General features: G+C 35.8%; 1 protein-coding gene across 3 annotated transcripts in view; it reads left to right on the top strand.

Annotated features, from left to right (window-relative positions):
* Positions 1-14,014, top strand: part of LOC106876619 (oxysterol-binding protein-related protein 9) — a 108,849-nt gene that overhangs the window by 21,996 nt on the left and 72,839 nt on the right. The window contains exons 2-5 of one of the 3 annotated variants that reach the window (XM_052969914.1): positions 812-855; positions 4,232-4,282; positions 6,594-6,672; positions 13,810-13,886. In XM_052969914.1, coding sequence (XP_052825874.1) covers positions 4,244-4,282; positions 6,594-6,672; positions 13,810-13,886 — 195 coding nt within the window. In that variant the 5' untranslated portion in view covers positions 812-855; positions 4,232-4,243. Of the gene's footprint in view, positions 1-733; positions 856-4,231; positions 4,283-6,593; positions 6,673-13,809; positions 13,887-14,014 lie in introns of all 3 variants that reach the window. The other 2 variants (XM_052969915.1, XM_052969912.1) reach the window with 2 other exon arrangements.

Genomic DNA, 14,014 nt, shown 5'->3' on the forward strand with positions numbered 1-14,014 from the left:
TATGCATATGTATGTGTATATATATATGCATATATATATATGCATATGTATGTATGTATATGCATATATATATATGCATATGTATGTATGTATATGCATATGTATGTATATGCGTATGTATGTATATGCATATGTATGTATATATATATATGCATATGTATGTATATATATATGCATATGTATGTATATATATATGCATATGTATGTATATATATGCATATGTATGTATATATATATGCATATGTATGTATATATATGCATATGTATGTATGTATATATATATGCATATGTTTGTGTATATATATATATATATATATATGCATGTGTGTATGCATATGTATATATATGTTTGCATATATGTATCTATGCATATATATATGTATATGTATGTATGTATCTCATACTGATAGGTTAAATGTTACACATAATCTATAATTTAAGCAAAACATAAATTTATGGATATAGAATTTGTTGAATATTAATATAGTAATAATAATATTGTTGCACACATCTGAGCAATGACCTTTTTCAACAACCACTTCTTCCAAATGTCCTGAAGTGTTGTGGGGAGGGGGAGTGTATAAAAATACAAGGTGAAACTGCAACTTTGTTCTGTTTTCTTTTCCTTTTATAGTTTACTTTATATGTTCTCGCATTGTTCCAGACTTACACAACAACCTTCTTTAATAATAATAATAATAATAATAATAATAATAATAATAATGTTTTACAGTTGGTTGCAGCTTGTGGATGTGAACTAGTAGTATGATGCTAACACTAGTGCTACTCTTCTCACAATTATATTTCTCAGATTTGATTCAAACTGTCTTTGGTATTGGTTTATAAATTATTTTGGTAAGTTGTCCAGTCCTTAATTTATCTTGGGTGGAAAACTTCTCTTCTGACTCCATGCTGAGCACTCCTAAAAAAAAAACAACATAGTAATCTCTTGAAGAGTCTTGAAAGAACTTGTTTGGGTTGGTTAGGAGCTTTTAATGGGGGAATTACAGCATCTCCCTATCTCTTAGCTTTTCTCCTACTTGTGTCAGTCTTTGGACTGCAGCAATGCTGAGGCATTGTCCTGAAGGGTTTTAGTCAAACAAATTGACTCCAGCACTTATTTAAATCTGCTACTCATTCTACAAGCCTCTTTTGTCAAACTGCTAAGTTATGAGGATGTAAACAAACCAACACTCTTTGTCAAGTAGTGGAGAAAGGACATAGACCAATATGTGTGCACACACACACTATGGACTTCCATTTAGTTTCCATCTACCAGATTCACTCTCAAAGCATTAGCTGACCTGGAGCTATAGTAAAAGACATCTGCCCCAGGGTGCCATTCAGTGTGATTGAACCTGAACCGTTGTGATTACAAAGCAAGTTTCTCAACCTCACAGCTATGTCTGCACCTTGTATAAAAAAAGCACCTAGTCCATTCTGTAAAGTGGTTGGCATTAGGAAGGGCATCCAGCCATAGAACACCATGCCAAGGCAGACAACTGGCGCCTGGTGCAGCCCTCTGGCTTGTCAGCTCCGGTCAAACTATCCAACCCATGCCAGCATGGAAGATGGACGTTAAATGATGATGATTTATAAGTGATGGTTATCTAATATAATTAACTGTTAAATTCTGAGCCTTTGGAAATGGTCATTAACAATCTCTATAAATGAAACAAAATTTTCGGGAGCTTTTTTGATAGTTACAAAGTTTTTTTGAGAGGTGCCAGCAGCTTCTAACTCTGTGCTGTTGAAAAATTGTCTGGTGTTTCTTTCACATCTAATCATCTTTTTGCCCTCTGCTCAGCTGTCTTCATCCTGGGCATCTACTTACTAGCATGCAACCACTCTCACAACTCTGAAGCACCAAATCCTTTGGGGATTGTTTTCTTCTGGGGTGACTGAGACTATAGCAGTCTTTGGCTGAGTCGTGCATGCAAACACGCTTGACCAAACTCCATTCTTTTGAATGCACCCATAAGTACCATATCCATTTGTTTCTTTCATCTTTCCTTAACTCTGTTGACATTCTAAAACTCACTCAACCCCATCAGCTCAACCCTGACCCTTCTCTTTAAATCAGGGGTTGGCAAAGTGGTTAGTATTCCCTCCTAGGGGGTCTGTAGTTATCCATGAGTTCGATAAACACCTGAAATGATTTTGAGCATTAAGGGCACTGGCTTGATAAAGATACAACATGACTATATTTTTATAGTTCTTTATTAATTTCGCTAAGCATTTTCATAAAATTTCTTTAAATATTTCTTATTAAAAAAGCAAAAACAAAAAAGACTGAAGGATTTATTGCTTTTAAATCATGAAATTTTTTTATTGATTATCCTTGAAGATTCTATTTTAGAAATTTATATGATAGAGGTCAATAAGTTATCAACAATTCCCTGTAGGGGGTCAAAGAGATAACAAGTTTGCCAACCCCTGGTTTAAATCCAACTTTTTTGTACTCCTTCTATTCTTGTGTTGTGTCTCTTTAAAAATGTAATGAACTTTACTTTTCAGAATTTGTTGATAATACTCTGTCTTCATTTAAAGAAATAATGAATCCCATTTGTCTCTCGTTACTCATCGATCCTTTTTAAGATCGTTTATGAAATATCAAATGCTGTACATTGCATCGTTAAGATGATGCTTACTTTTTGATTATACCCGTCTGCTGTGATTTTCCCATTGATACAACATTATAGAAATAGAAACAATTTAAATAACCACCTCTCGGCACTTGGTTGATTCTGTCTTTCTTCAACAAGACTTTTTAATTTTGAAATTTGCTTGAGCATGTAATTACTAATGGTTACTTACTGATAATGACATTCAAAGATGCTGAAATCTAGAATTAGCAATTCCATTGCTGTTGCTGGATGCTTTCTGTCTACTCAGGAATATATTTCTGTGCCTTTTAGCACTCTGCATCCATACAAGATGCTTTCTCAAGACAAATATCACTTTTTTTCTTGGCTTTTTACAGTATATCTATATTAACTAAGATATACAGAATGCTATTTTGAATGCTTCCATTGCTAATAATGGTATATAATAAATATGTGTGTGCCTACCAGAACAGAATGGAGATCCTAAAACAACGGTGCCATGTAAAAAGCTTTGGTCATGGTACCATGTAAAAAGCACCCAGTACACTCTGTAAAGTGGTTGGAGCTAGGAAGGGCATCAGGCCATAGAAACCAAGCCAAAACAGACTATGGAACCAAGTGTGGCCCCTGACATAGCTGTCCAACACATACCAGCAGAGGAAACAGATGTTAAATGATGATGATGTATTATATGTGGCTGTATTTTATATATTTATATATATTAGACAAGTTTCATAAACTGCAAAATATAAATATCCACACGACCACACTTGAAACGTACCTTTTATAACTCCTCATCTCAATTTGAATGTACATGAAAGTATTTAGGATGCCCAAACTTATTTCTGCAGATGTGCTTAGCACTGATGCTGATCAGTTTAATCAATAAGTGTAGGAGCACTAAAAATAGTGGGGTCAGTGGGGCCTCATTTAAGCGGCACTTCAGGAATTGAACCTCCTTACAATACTCCCTGAGAGTTCATGCTATGAAATTCATTATCATTGCTCCAATTTGGTCACCAATGCCACATATTTAGTTTAAAATGCTCTAAAAATAGAGGGGATCCCAAAATAGGTGGCCCTTAAAAAAGTAGACCCCTTTAGGACGTCTCCTCAAGTAAACACCTGGATTATCTGATCCCTTCTCTCTTGCTACCCCCCACCACCACCACCACACACATACACTGTGCTTATGCATAGTCATAACAGTTTATCTATAGACATAGAAACGGTGTTGATTTGATGGTCTTAATCCTTCTTTCGTGTTCACATATTTTTGAATTAATCGTGCCTTACCTTGCAGCTTCAAATCTCATAGCTTCAAGATTTTGATAATATAATTGTTTATTTTTAGAGTGACATTGTAGGGTAGGTGTGAAAAGTTGGATCTGGCCAGTTTGAATGCAAAGCCAGTAAAATATTCAGTCTGGATTGAACAGTTTAAATGCTAAAGGGTTAAGCTGTAACGAATGAAAAAGTTTATCCTGATAACGCTGCTGTGTTATAAGGACAAACTTTAACTTACCTTATTTTTAGATTAATTCTGAAATGTTCAAAATTCCTTTAAATTTAAATAAATTATCTATACCTGTGTAAATCCAATTTTCTGTTATTTTTCTCTTTAGTCCAAAGATAAAATGATGAGAGGTGATCGGCGAAGATGTGTCCGATTAAAGGTAAGATACCTTTTTTCATTAAAAACACAATAATATTTGTTGGTGTTTCTTGGTATTAGTTTAGTCTGGATTTTTTTTTTTAATGGGATAGTATGTGTGGGGTGGGGTTGTGGGGAAGACAGGTGTGTACCAGGGCAACATGCATTGTTATCCTTGAATTCAGCATAGTTGTTATGTCTGCACTTATTTTAATTTTACTATTAGGAAGGGCTTCCAGCTGTAGAAACATTATCAGATTGGAGCCTGGTGCAGCCACTGGCTCTCCAAACCTCAGTCGAACTGTCCAGCCCATGCCAGCATGGAAACGGACATTAAACGATGATGATATATATATAATTTGGTGGCACGTAAAAAGCACCATTCAAGCGTGGTTGATGCCACTGCTGGTTGACTGGTCCTGTGCCGGTGGCACGTAAAAAGCACCATTCAAGCGTGGTTGTTGCCAGTGCCGTCTGACTAGCCCTCATGCCAATGGCATGTAAAAAGCACCCACTACACTCTTGGAGTGGTTGGCATTAGGAAGGGTATCCAGCTGTAGAAACTTTAACAAATCAGATCGGAGCCTGGTGCAGCCTTCTGGCTTGCCAGCCCTCAGTCAAACCGTCGAACCCATGCTAGCAATGAGCTGGAGGACTGCAGTGAGCTGCAGTGTCTGCGTGGACATGGTTTCTATGGCTGGATGTCCTTCCTAACACCAACCACTTAACAGTGTGTGCAGAGTACTTTCTTTTATGGAATCAAGACTAAGAATCTCTTCTGCTGAGTGAGGTCACAGTAGAGTGGGAGGTGGTTTTGTGGTCGGGGCCGAGTGGGTTAAAGCATGAAAGAAAGGTCCAGAAGAGATTTCTTGCTGTAGAGGTGCTGCATGGTTACTCGCATTATAAAGGAATGGATGTAACTGGGGTGGATATGGAAAGAGAGATAAAATAGTTGTGATGAGGTGTCAGGATGGACCCTAAATGCCCTAAAAGGGAAACAGAAGTCTATTGAAGACTTTTCTTACCAAGTTAAATAATTCCCATTATTCACGATATTTTTATAAAACTGAATCTAATAACTTTGAATTTTCTTTTGGTTTTGAACAGTATTATCAAATATTTGTAACCTTATAGTTATTTACTCCAAATGGAATGTTGCAACTCATTTAAAATTCTTTCTCTGGTTTCCCTTCCTACCAGAACTAAACAAAACAGATAAACAAATACTTCAGAAACATCCTCTCACCCCCTTACCATACCCTTGCCCACTGTTGAGTAATATTTTCTACTCCTTTCTGTGGTTGCTATCATAACCTCTACTTTCTCTTAATTCTTTTCAACATTACCTGAGGTAGGAGGCTGCACCTGTCCATTCTTTTACCCTGACAATTTCTCTTCATCTGAAATTACTAAATGGCATTTCAAATAGTTCTTCTTGCATTTTCTGACTTTGCCAGCTGCACTAGTCTGAACTGAAACCAATCCCAACAATATTAACTACACCAATTACTGTTAACCTTATCACTCTAACCTATTGCATTTGTTACATTTATTCAACCCTTTGAACACCAGTCTGTCTGAGTTTGCCCCTGTTTCTGTGATGTAAAATTTCTGTTTTAAAGTAATCTAAATTAGAATCTTCCATCAAAATTTCATGAAATTAGGAACTTATGTCCCAAATATCTGCTTAATAATGACGGTTATTTTACTAAATTCTTTATTATCTTCAAAATTAATTAAAACAAATGCAGTGTATTTCATTAGAATTATGTTAACAAATGGGTTAACCCTCTTGGTATGAACTCTCCTGAGAATGTCCTTAGTTCTGTGGTACATGCTTCTTGTCTTAAAGTGATCTAAATTAAAACTTGCCATCAAAAGTTCATGTCAATTCACCTTCTAAATTCCAGTTTAATAAAACAACAAAGTTCTTTTATTGAATTCTTCCTTACTTTCAAAATTAATTGAACAAGGGAAGTGTAGCACCTTTTCCGTAGCCTCAAATCTTTGCTGCTGTTCCTAAAAATCCTTGCTGGTTCAGCCATTACAACCTGCCTGAAACTGCTTCTGGTTCTCAGATACAAATTTCCGATTTTAAAGTAACCTAAATTAAAACTTCCCTTCAAAATTTTGTGTTAAATTATTTTCTGAATACCAGCTTATTGATGAGTTATTTTACTAAATTCTATATTCTTTAAAATTAATTGAAACAAAAGGGTTAAAACTTACATAAAAATAGTATATTGGAAATTTAGTATTTTTTCACTAAAGCATCACCAACATCCTTTATAATACAATATAATGTTAGTTGTTTTTTGTTTTGCTTTTTTCAGGGAGCCATAATTGGTATTGATGATGAAGACGATAGTACCTTCACTATTACTGCCAACCAGAAGACCTTTCATTTCCAAGGTAAACTTTACATGATGTCTCATTCTAAAAGTTTATTATTGTTTAGCTCCAGATCAGCTCTAAATAAATGGGTCTTTATTATAAATCAGCTCTAAGTAAATGGGTCATTTGGGTAATTCCACCCAAAATCGTCCCATTTTTTTTAATACAAAGAACTACAATATACTGTTACCTTTTTTTCTTTTTTAAGGTGGTAGGATATGATTTGAGGAAGATCTGGCTGCTTTTTCTAGCAGAAATATACTTATAGTATTTATAATGATGAAATTGTCTTGGTTTTTTTTTTCCACTATTTTTGTTTCTTTTTAAGAATATGCATGAGTTAGATGATATTAAGAAATGTTGTTATTAAAAAGGCAATCTTTCTATCCAACTTAACATGGATGATTTGTTTGAACATCGAATGCTGCATTATTGACCTAGAGAGGGCTTCACATGTGAACGCATGGTACTTAAAAGTGATAATGTTTATATCGTTGGCAAACAAGCATCATGTGCTACAGATGCTGGAACTGCCTGATCATGTGATTTTGACCTTCCTGGCCTCTTTCATGACAAACATCCTGTAGATGAATTACACTGCCAACAATATATAGAATTTCATTACCTTTTCAGGCACTGAGGCTGCAAATAGCTTCTTAAAAAATAATAACAATAGAAGCATTATTAATACGAAAAGACAATCTATATATCCAACAACACCAAATCCTGTATTATTTACCATGAGAAGATCTCGCATATGGATTCATGGTGCATAAAAGCATTCATATTTATATCGTTGGCAGCATTCGATGTTGGTGGTTGTGGTGGTGGTGAGCTCATCACTCCGTTATACCCTGGAATAAGTCAGAATATTCTACTTGCTTCTGTCATTCTTTTCGACTCTGGGCACAAGGCCTGAAATTTTGGGGGAGGGGGTGCAGTTGATTAGATCGACCCCAGTACACAACTGGTACTTACTTTATTGACCCCTGAAAGGATGAAAGGCAAAGTCGACCTCGGTGGAATTTGATCTCAGAATGTAAAGACAGACAAAATACCGCTCAGCATTTCGCCCGATCTGCTAACGATTCTGCCATCTCGCCACCGCCTTACCTCTGTCATTCTAACAAAATGAGTATTTGAGTGGTTAGCTGTTGTTTTGTACTCAGTGAGCCCTAATTGAGTACTTGGTCCTGTTATACTTTCTGATTTAAAAACGATCTAAATTAAAATCTTCCATCAACGTTTCATATCAATTCGTTTCAAGCACCAGCTTAAATAATGAGTTGTTATCTACTCCTTAATTATTTTCAGAATTATTGAAATGAATATTCAATAGGAATATGGTAACAAAAGAGTTGAAGTGATCTAAATTAAGACTTTTTCTTTCAAAATTTAATGTTAATTTATGTTTCTAACATCAACTTAATAACGACAAACTTATTTTATTAAGTTCTTCATTATTTTCAAAATGAAATGAAACAAAAGCAACATATTTCAATATGCTATTTATTACACCCATTTCAACAGGAAAATGGTAACAAAAGGGCTAAATGCTCTGTTCATTGAATGTGTTAACATGAGCTAAAATATCTAATTATTAGTTGAATGAGTGCTGACATATGTGACATAGTGAATAAAAATTTTCAGCTAATTAAAGTTACTGCTGTAAATGAGGAGAAGGAATCCTAACCTACAATGGTTAATGTTAGTGAAATTAGTCAAGACAAAGGAAAGACAACTCTGGAATTATAATTAATGAGAATTAGAATTATGCATGCAGTGTGATAAAAACATTATTTCAAGGATTAATTTTGATTAAATCATGTTTTGAGAAAGACAAAACATGAAAGGCTTACCTCAACAATTTCATACAAAAGCTTGAATTTACAAAACCATGTTTGTTTTTATTAGTTGTTTCATTCATTTGCTATTATGTCTGTTTTTCCATGCTAGCATGGGTTAGAATATATTATCAAGACATTATTTTACCTCTTTGTAACCCATACCAATTTTTCAAGTAAGGGATATCATATTCCACATGGCTTTGAAGGCATGAAACATGCAAATGATCTGCTGAGAAGTGATAACATCCCCACTTGTTGGCCATGACTTTTGCAGAAGAAAGTGCAAACGGTCACTCACACACACACACACACACACACACACACACAAACCACACGGTTTTGTATTCAGTCCTACTGCATGGCCTCATGGGCAAGTGCCTTTTACTATAGATGCAGGCTGGTCAAAGCCTTGTGTCTGTTAGTGTCTCCTTGTGTTAACCTTGTGTATACAAACAGTGTCATTCATTTCCAATATTTTGCAAAAATATTTCTGTCCATGGAGAAATTTTACCTTGCTTGGATACAGGTGAGGATTGGTGACAGGAAGGGCATCCAGTTGTAGAAAATCTGCCTTGACAAATTCTGTTTGACTTATGCATGCATGGAAAAGTAGATGTTAGAACAATGATACATATATATATATATATATATATATCATCATCATCATCATCGTTTAACGTCTGCTTTCCATGCTAGCATGGGTTGGACGATTTGACTGAGGACTGGTGAAACCGGATGGCAACACCAGGCTCCAATCTAATTTGGCAGAGTTTCTACAGCTGGATGCCCTTCCTAACGCCAATATATATATATATATTGGTGTTGCCATACGGTTTCACCAGTCCTCAGTCAAATCGTCCAACCCATGCTAGCATGGAAAGCGGACGTTAAACGATGATGATGATGATTGATATATACTCTCACACATACACATGATGATGGTTCTGCCTGATCCTCTCATGAGGCTTTGGTCAGCCCAAGGCTATATACTGGAAAATACTTGCTTAAAATGCCACGCTGTGGGACAGAACCAAAAGTCATATAGTTGGGAAGGAAACGGTTAATTATACAGCCATACCTGAACCTCGGTTTCATTCTATTGTATTTTAACATATCCATTGTATACAGACATTTTCAGTTATATTTATCGCCACTTAAAGGTGGATGTTGTGTTAGAACACAGAATACTGTGCTTTTTACTTGGAGAGAACCTCTTATATGGACTTGTGGTGCTTATATGCACCCTTCTTTATATCAGTAGCAGGTGATAATCCTTCACCATCATCACTGGGACTACCAGATCATGTGATTTTGGTTTCCCTTAGCCTTGTCAATGGTAGACACCCGAAAGCTAGAGATAGCAGCAATTCCTCTGTAAGCAATATGTATAGAATCTTGGTTCCTTATCAGCCAGTGAGATTATTAAAAATAATTAATGACGACTGCAGCAGTATTAATAACGAAAGGTAATACTTATCACTGCTTAGTGGTGAATGTTGTGTCAGAACAGAAAATACTGTGTTATTTACTTGGAGAGAACCTCTTATATGGACTTGTGGTGCATATATGCACTCTTGTTTATATTGCTAGCAGGAGATAAACCTCCACCATTATCACTGGGATTACCACCAGATTATGTAATTTCAGTCTTCCTTGGCTTTGTTAATAGTAGACACACAAAAGCTAGAGATAGCAGTGATTCCTCTGCAAGCAATATTCAGAGAATCTCAGCACCTTATCAGGCTCTGGTGTTGCAAATAGCCAGTGGGATTATTAAAAAAATAATAGCAACAGAAGCAGTATTAATACCAAAAGATAATATTTATCCCCACTTAAAAGTGGGTGTTGTGTAAGAACACAGAATACTGCATTAGTTACCATGGGGGAACCCCATACGGACTTGTGGTGCATATATGCATTTGTGTTTATATTGCTAGCAGCAGATAATTGTCTGCCATTGCTGCTGGGACTACCAGATCAAGTGATTTCAGCCTTCCTTGCCCTTGTCAATGGTTGGTACCCAAAAGCTAAAGATAGCAGCGATACCACCATCAGCAATCTACCGAGAATCTTATCAGGCACTGGTGTTGCAAATAGCCAGTAGGATTATTAAGAATTAATTAATAACAGCAGAAGCAATATGAATATCACTTAGTCCCCCACAACATCCACTTTTTATCTTTTGGTATTCTGTTCCTGTTATTAATTATTGTCACTTATATTTCAAACTGTACATGAATTAAAAATGTGTTTGTAATCTGTGTAATCAGGTTATTTGTAGTCACACAGCACAAAGGCCGTGATCGTTAACGAATAATAAATAGTAACACTTTGTTACTTAATAATGGTATTGAGTTGATGAAAGTGAGTGAAGGAGATAGCAAAGAAGCTGTGACTATTATGGAATGAAATAATAGCTCTTTGTTGTTGAAGGCAGTATTTAAGGGGATGAGAATGGGTGGTGGGAGGAGGAGGCAGTCGAACCGAAATGAATGAGTAATTCTTGTGTGTTTCTGTAGTAGTGAGAACAATTAATCAAAGTCTGGTGGTCAAAGAAAGACCAGACTTTTGATTAGCAACAATAGAAGTAGTTACTAAGACTGCAGGTAGTTAGGACTTATATAATAGCAATTGGGGGTAGGCTGAGGGTGAAGGTCCAGCAGGTGACCTGACCTGACCTGACCTCCTTTGGCCTGATTTGGGTTTAATGACAGAGGAACAGTTTCCTGTTTTGGGTGACAGTTCTTGAAACTCACCAAATTGTTTGAAACAAAACATTGTAAAGTAAGAAGTGAAATAAGGAGTTGTGAAGAAACGAGATAGAGGTAATGTTCCTAGGGTTAAAAGTCTATTGTGTGTGCGTGTGTTTGATGGTTTGCAATAAATGGTGAACGAAGTATGAGAAACCAACTCAACCGGTTATTTAACACTCATCTCTCTAAGGAACTACTTTGTAGCTCTATCACGTTCCTTTCTAATTCTGGCCAGTTGCCATGGAACCGCTCGGCTGTCTTCTGTCTTGTCCATTTTAGAGACTTTCATTTAATTTTATTTTTATTTATTTCTATATTTTATTGCATTAATCTTTTCTTCTTTTTATCCTGTTTTGGCAAGGTATATATCGTAACACGTTTATTGGCCATGTTTTACAACTTAGTGTTCTACCTGGCTATGAAGCAATTCGGTCAACAATTTAAAAACCTATTTGTAGATAAAAACAAGAATTTTAGTAAATTGAAAAAATTTTTCAGATTACCCAGAGGTAAGAAAGAACAAAATATATCATAAATCATATCTTGTATATTTTATGGTGGCATCATCATTATCATCATCATCATCATTATTATTATTGTTATTATTATTATTATTATTACTATTATTATTATTATTATTATTTAAGATGGTGATCTGGCAAAATTGTTAGCACACCATACAAAATACTTAGTGGCATTTTTTCTGTCTTTATGTTCTGAGTTCAAATCCTGCTTTGGTTGACCTTGTCTTTCATCCTTTCGGGGTCAATGAAATAAGTATCAGTCATGTACTGGGGGACATGTAATAGATTTCCCCCTCACCCAGAGTTTCAGGCCTTGTGCCTATGGTAGAAAGGATTATTATTATTATTGCTGCAAACTGACAGACTCATCAGAGCGTTGGACAATATACTTTGTCGGTTTTGTTTTCACTCTTCTCATTTTGGGTTCAAATCCTGCTGAGGTTTACTTTGCCTTTCATCTTTAGGGGTTTGATAAAATATAGTTCCAATCAAGTACCAGAACCGATGGTGTTTGGCGGTCGACATAACTGGCTCCCCCCCCCCCACCACCACTCACTAAAATTGCCTGCCTTGTGCAGAATTTGAAATAGTTGTTATTTTCATTACTGTTCTCTGTTTAATGTGTTTTCCCTGTTTAACAATGTAACTGTCATGTGCGATTCTGTCTCAGTGAATGGCTTTAAAGAATATTTAAATATGTATGTTTGATAGCAGATTAAATGTGGCCTAATTTCAGCAGCACGTATTCAAGGGAAGAAAATGGTTTTACTCTTTTAAAGCATGTAATATGTAATGTAAGCCAATTCTAAAATATAAGGGCCCCAGAATGATTTTTTAAACCCCTTTTGCTTTTGAAAGTGAATCCTATATTCAAGGAAATATGGTGTGTATGTGTATATTTATATATGCATGAATACGTGTGTGAGTGTATATATACATAAACACACACACACACACACACACACACACACACACACACACACACACACACACATATAGGTGCAAGTGTGGCTGTGTGGTAAGAAGCTTGCTTTCCAACCACATGGTTCTGGGTTCAGTCTTACTGCATGGCAATTTGGGCAAGTGACTTCTATAGCCTTGGGCTGACCAAAGCCTTGCAAGTGGATTTAGTAGATGGAAACTGAAAGAAGCCCATCACCCCACCACCACTTCACAACCAGTGTTGGTGTGTTTGCATCCCTGTAACTTAGAAGTTTAACAGGAGAGACCAAGAGAATAAGTACCGGACTTTAAGAAAAGAAAACAGTTTTGGGATTGATTGATTCAACTAAAAGTTCTTCAATGCATACTCCAGCATGGCCGCAGTCTAATGACTTCAAGTAAAAGATGAAATATATCTAAATATATATGCACACACACACACATACACACACACACACACACACACACAGCTATGTGTTTTGTTTCATAAAGTACAAAAAGTAATCAGTTTTAGAGTCTCTTTTCAGTTGTTTATTTTTAATTAATTTTTAAAAATTATTATTTGGTACTGTTCTATGCATTAAACTCTCTCATTCTCTCTCTCTCCTTCTAAATAACCATCAACCACCAGTAGTTTATCAAATTTATCAGTGCTGTTTATGATAAAACATTCTCCCACCCCCCGACCCTTCTAAAACACAACACTGTTTGTTTACTCCTGTGACAGAAGCTTGGCTCTTTCTTCTGATGTAATCTGAGAGATACCATACTGGAATCTTAGTGCCCACCACATCAACTATGGTTAAACTGAATTTCAGCAAGAGAGAAGGAGAGAGGGAGAGGGAACGGACTGCAGTCGTCATCGTCGTTGTCATCGTCAGTGGTGGTGGTGGTGGTGGTGGTGATTGTGGTGGTGGAGTTGAACAACTTTCCACTCGTCTAGTTTTCTTTCTTCAGCCACCACAGACCACTCTTATCCTTCGGGTACCTTCTATGTTGTCCTATTGATTTTAGTTATACATACACACTTTTTGTTTTTTTTATTACTCTCTCTCTCTTTCTCTCTCTCCTCATCTCATTTTTTTACAGCCCGAGATGCAGATGAAAGAGAGAAGTGGATTAAATCTCTTGAAAATACAATATTGCGGCACACACATTTTGTTAAGGTAAGAAGATTTGTTAATAATAATAATTATTATTATAATTATAATTTTGTTAGCTATTGTTTACAGCTGTTTAACTGTCCAATTGTTTCGGGTTTGATATATATATATATATATATATATATATATAT

Source organism: Octopus bimaculoides, chromosome 8 (genome assembly GCF_001194135.2).
Source record: "Octopus bimaculoides isolate UCB-OBI-ISO-001 chromosome 8, ASM119413v2, whole genome shotgun sequence".
In the NCBI taxonomy this organism is placed as follows: domain Eukaryota; kingdom Metazoa; phylum Mollusca; class Cephalopoda; order Octopoda; family Octopodidae; genus Octopus; species Octopus bimaculoides.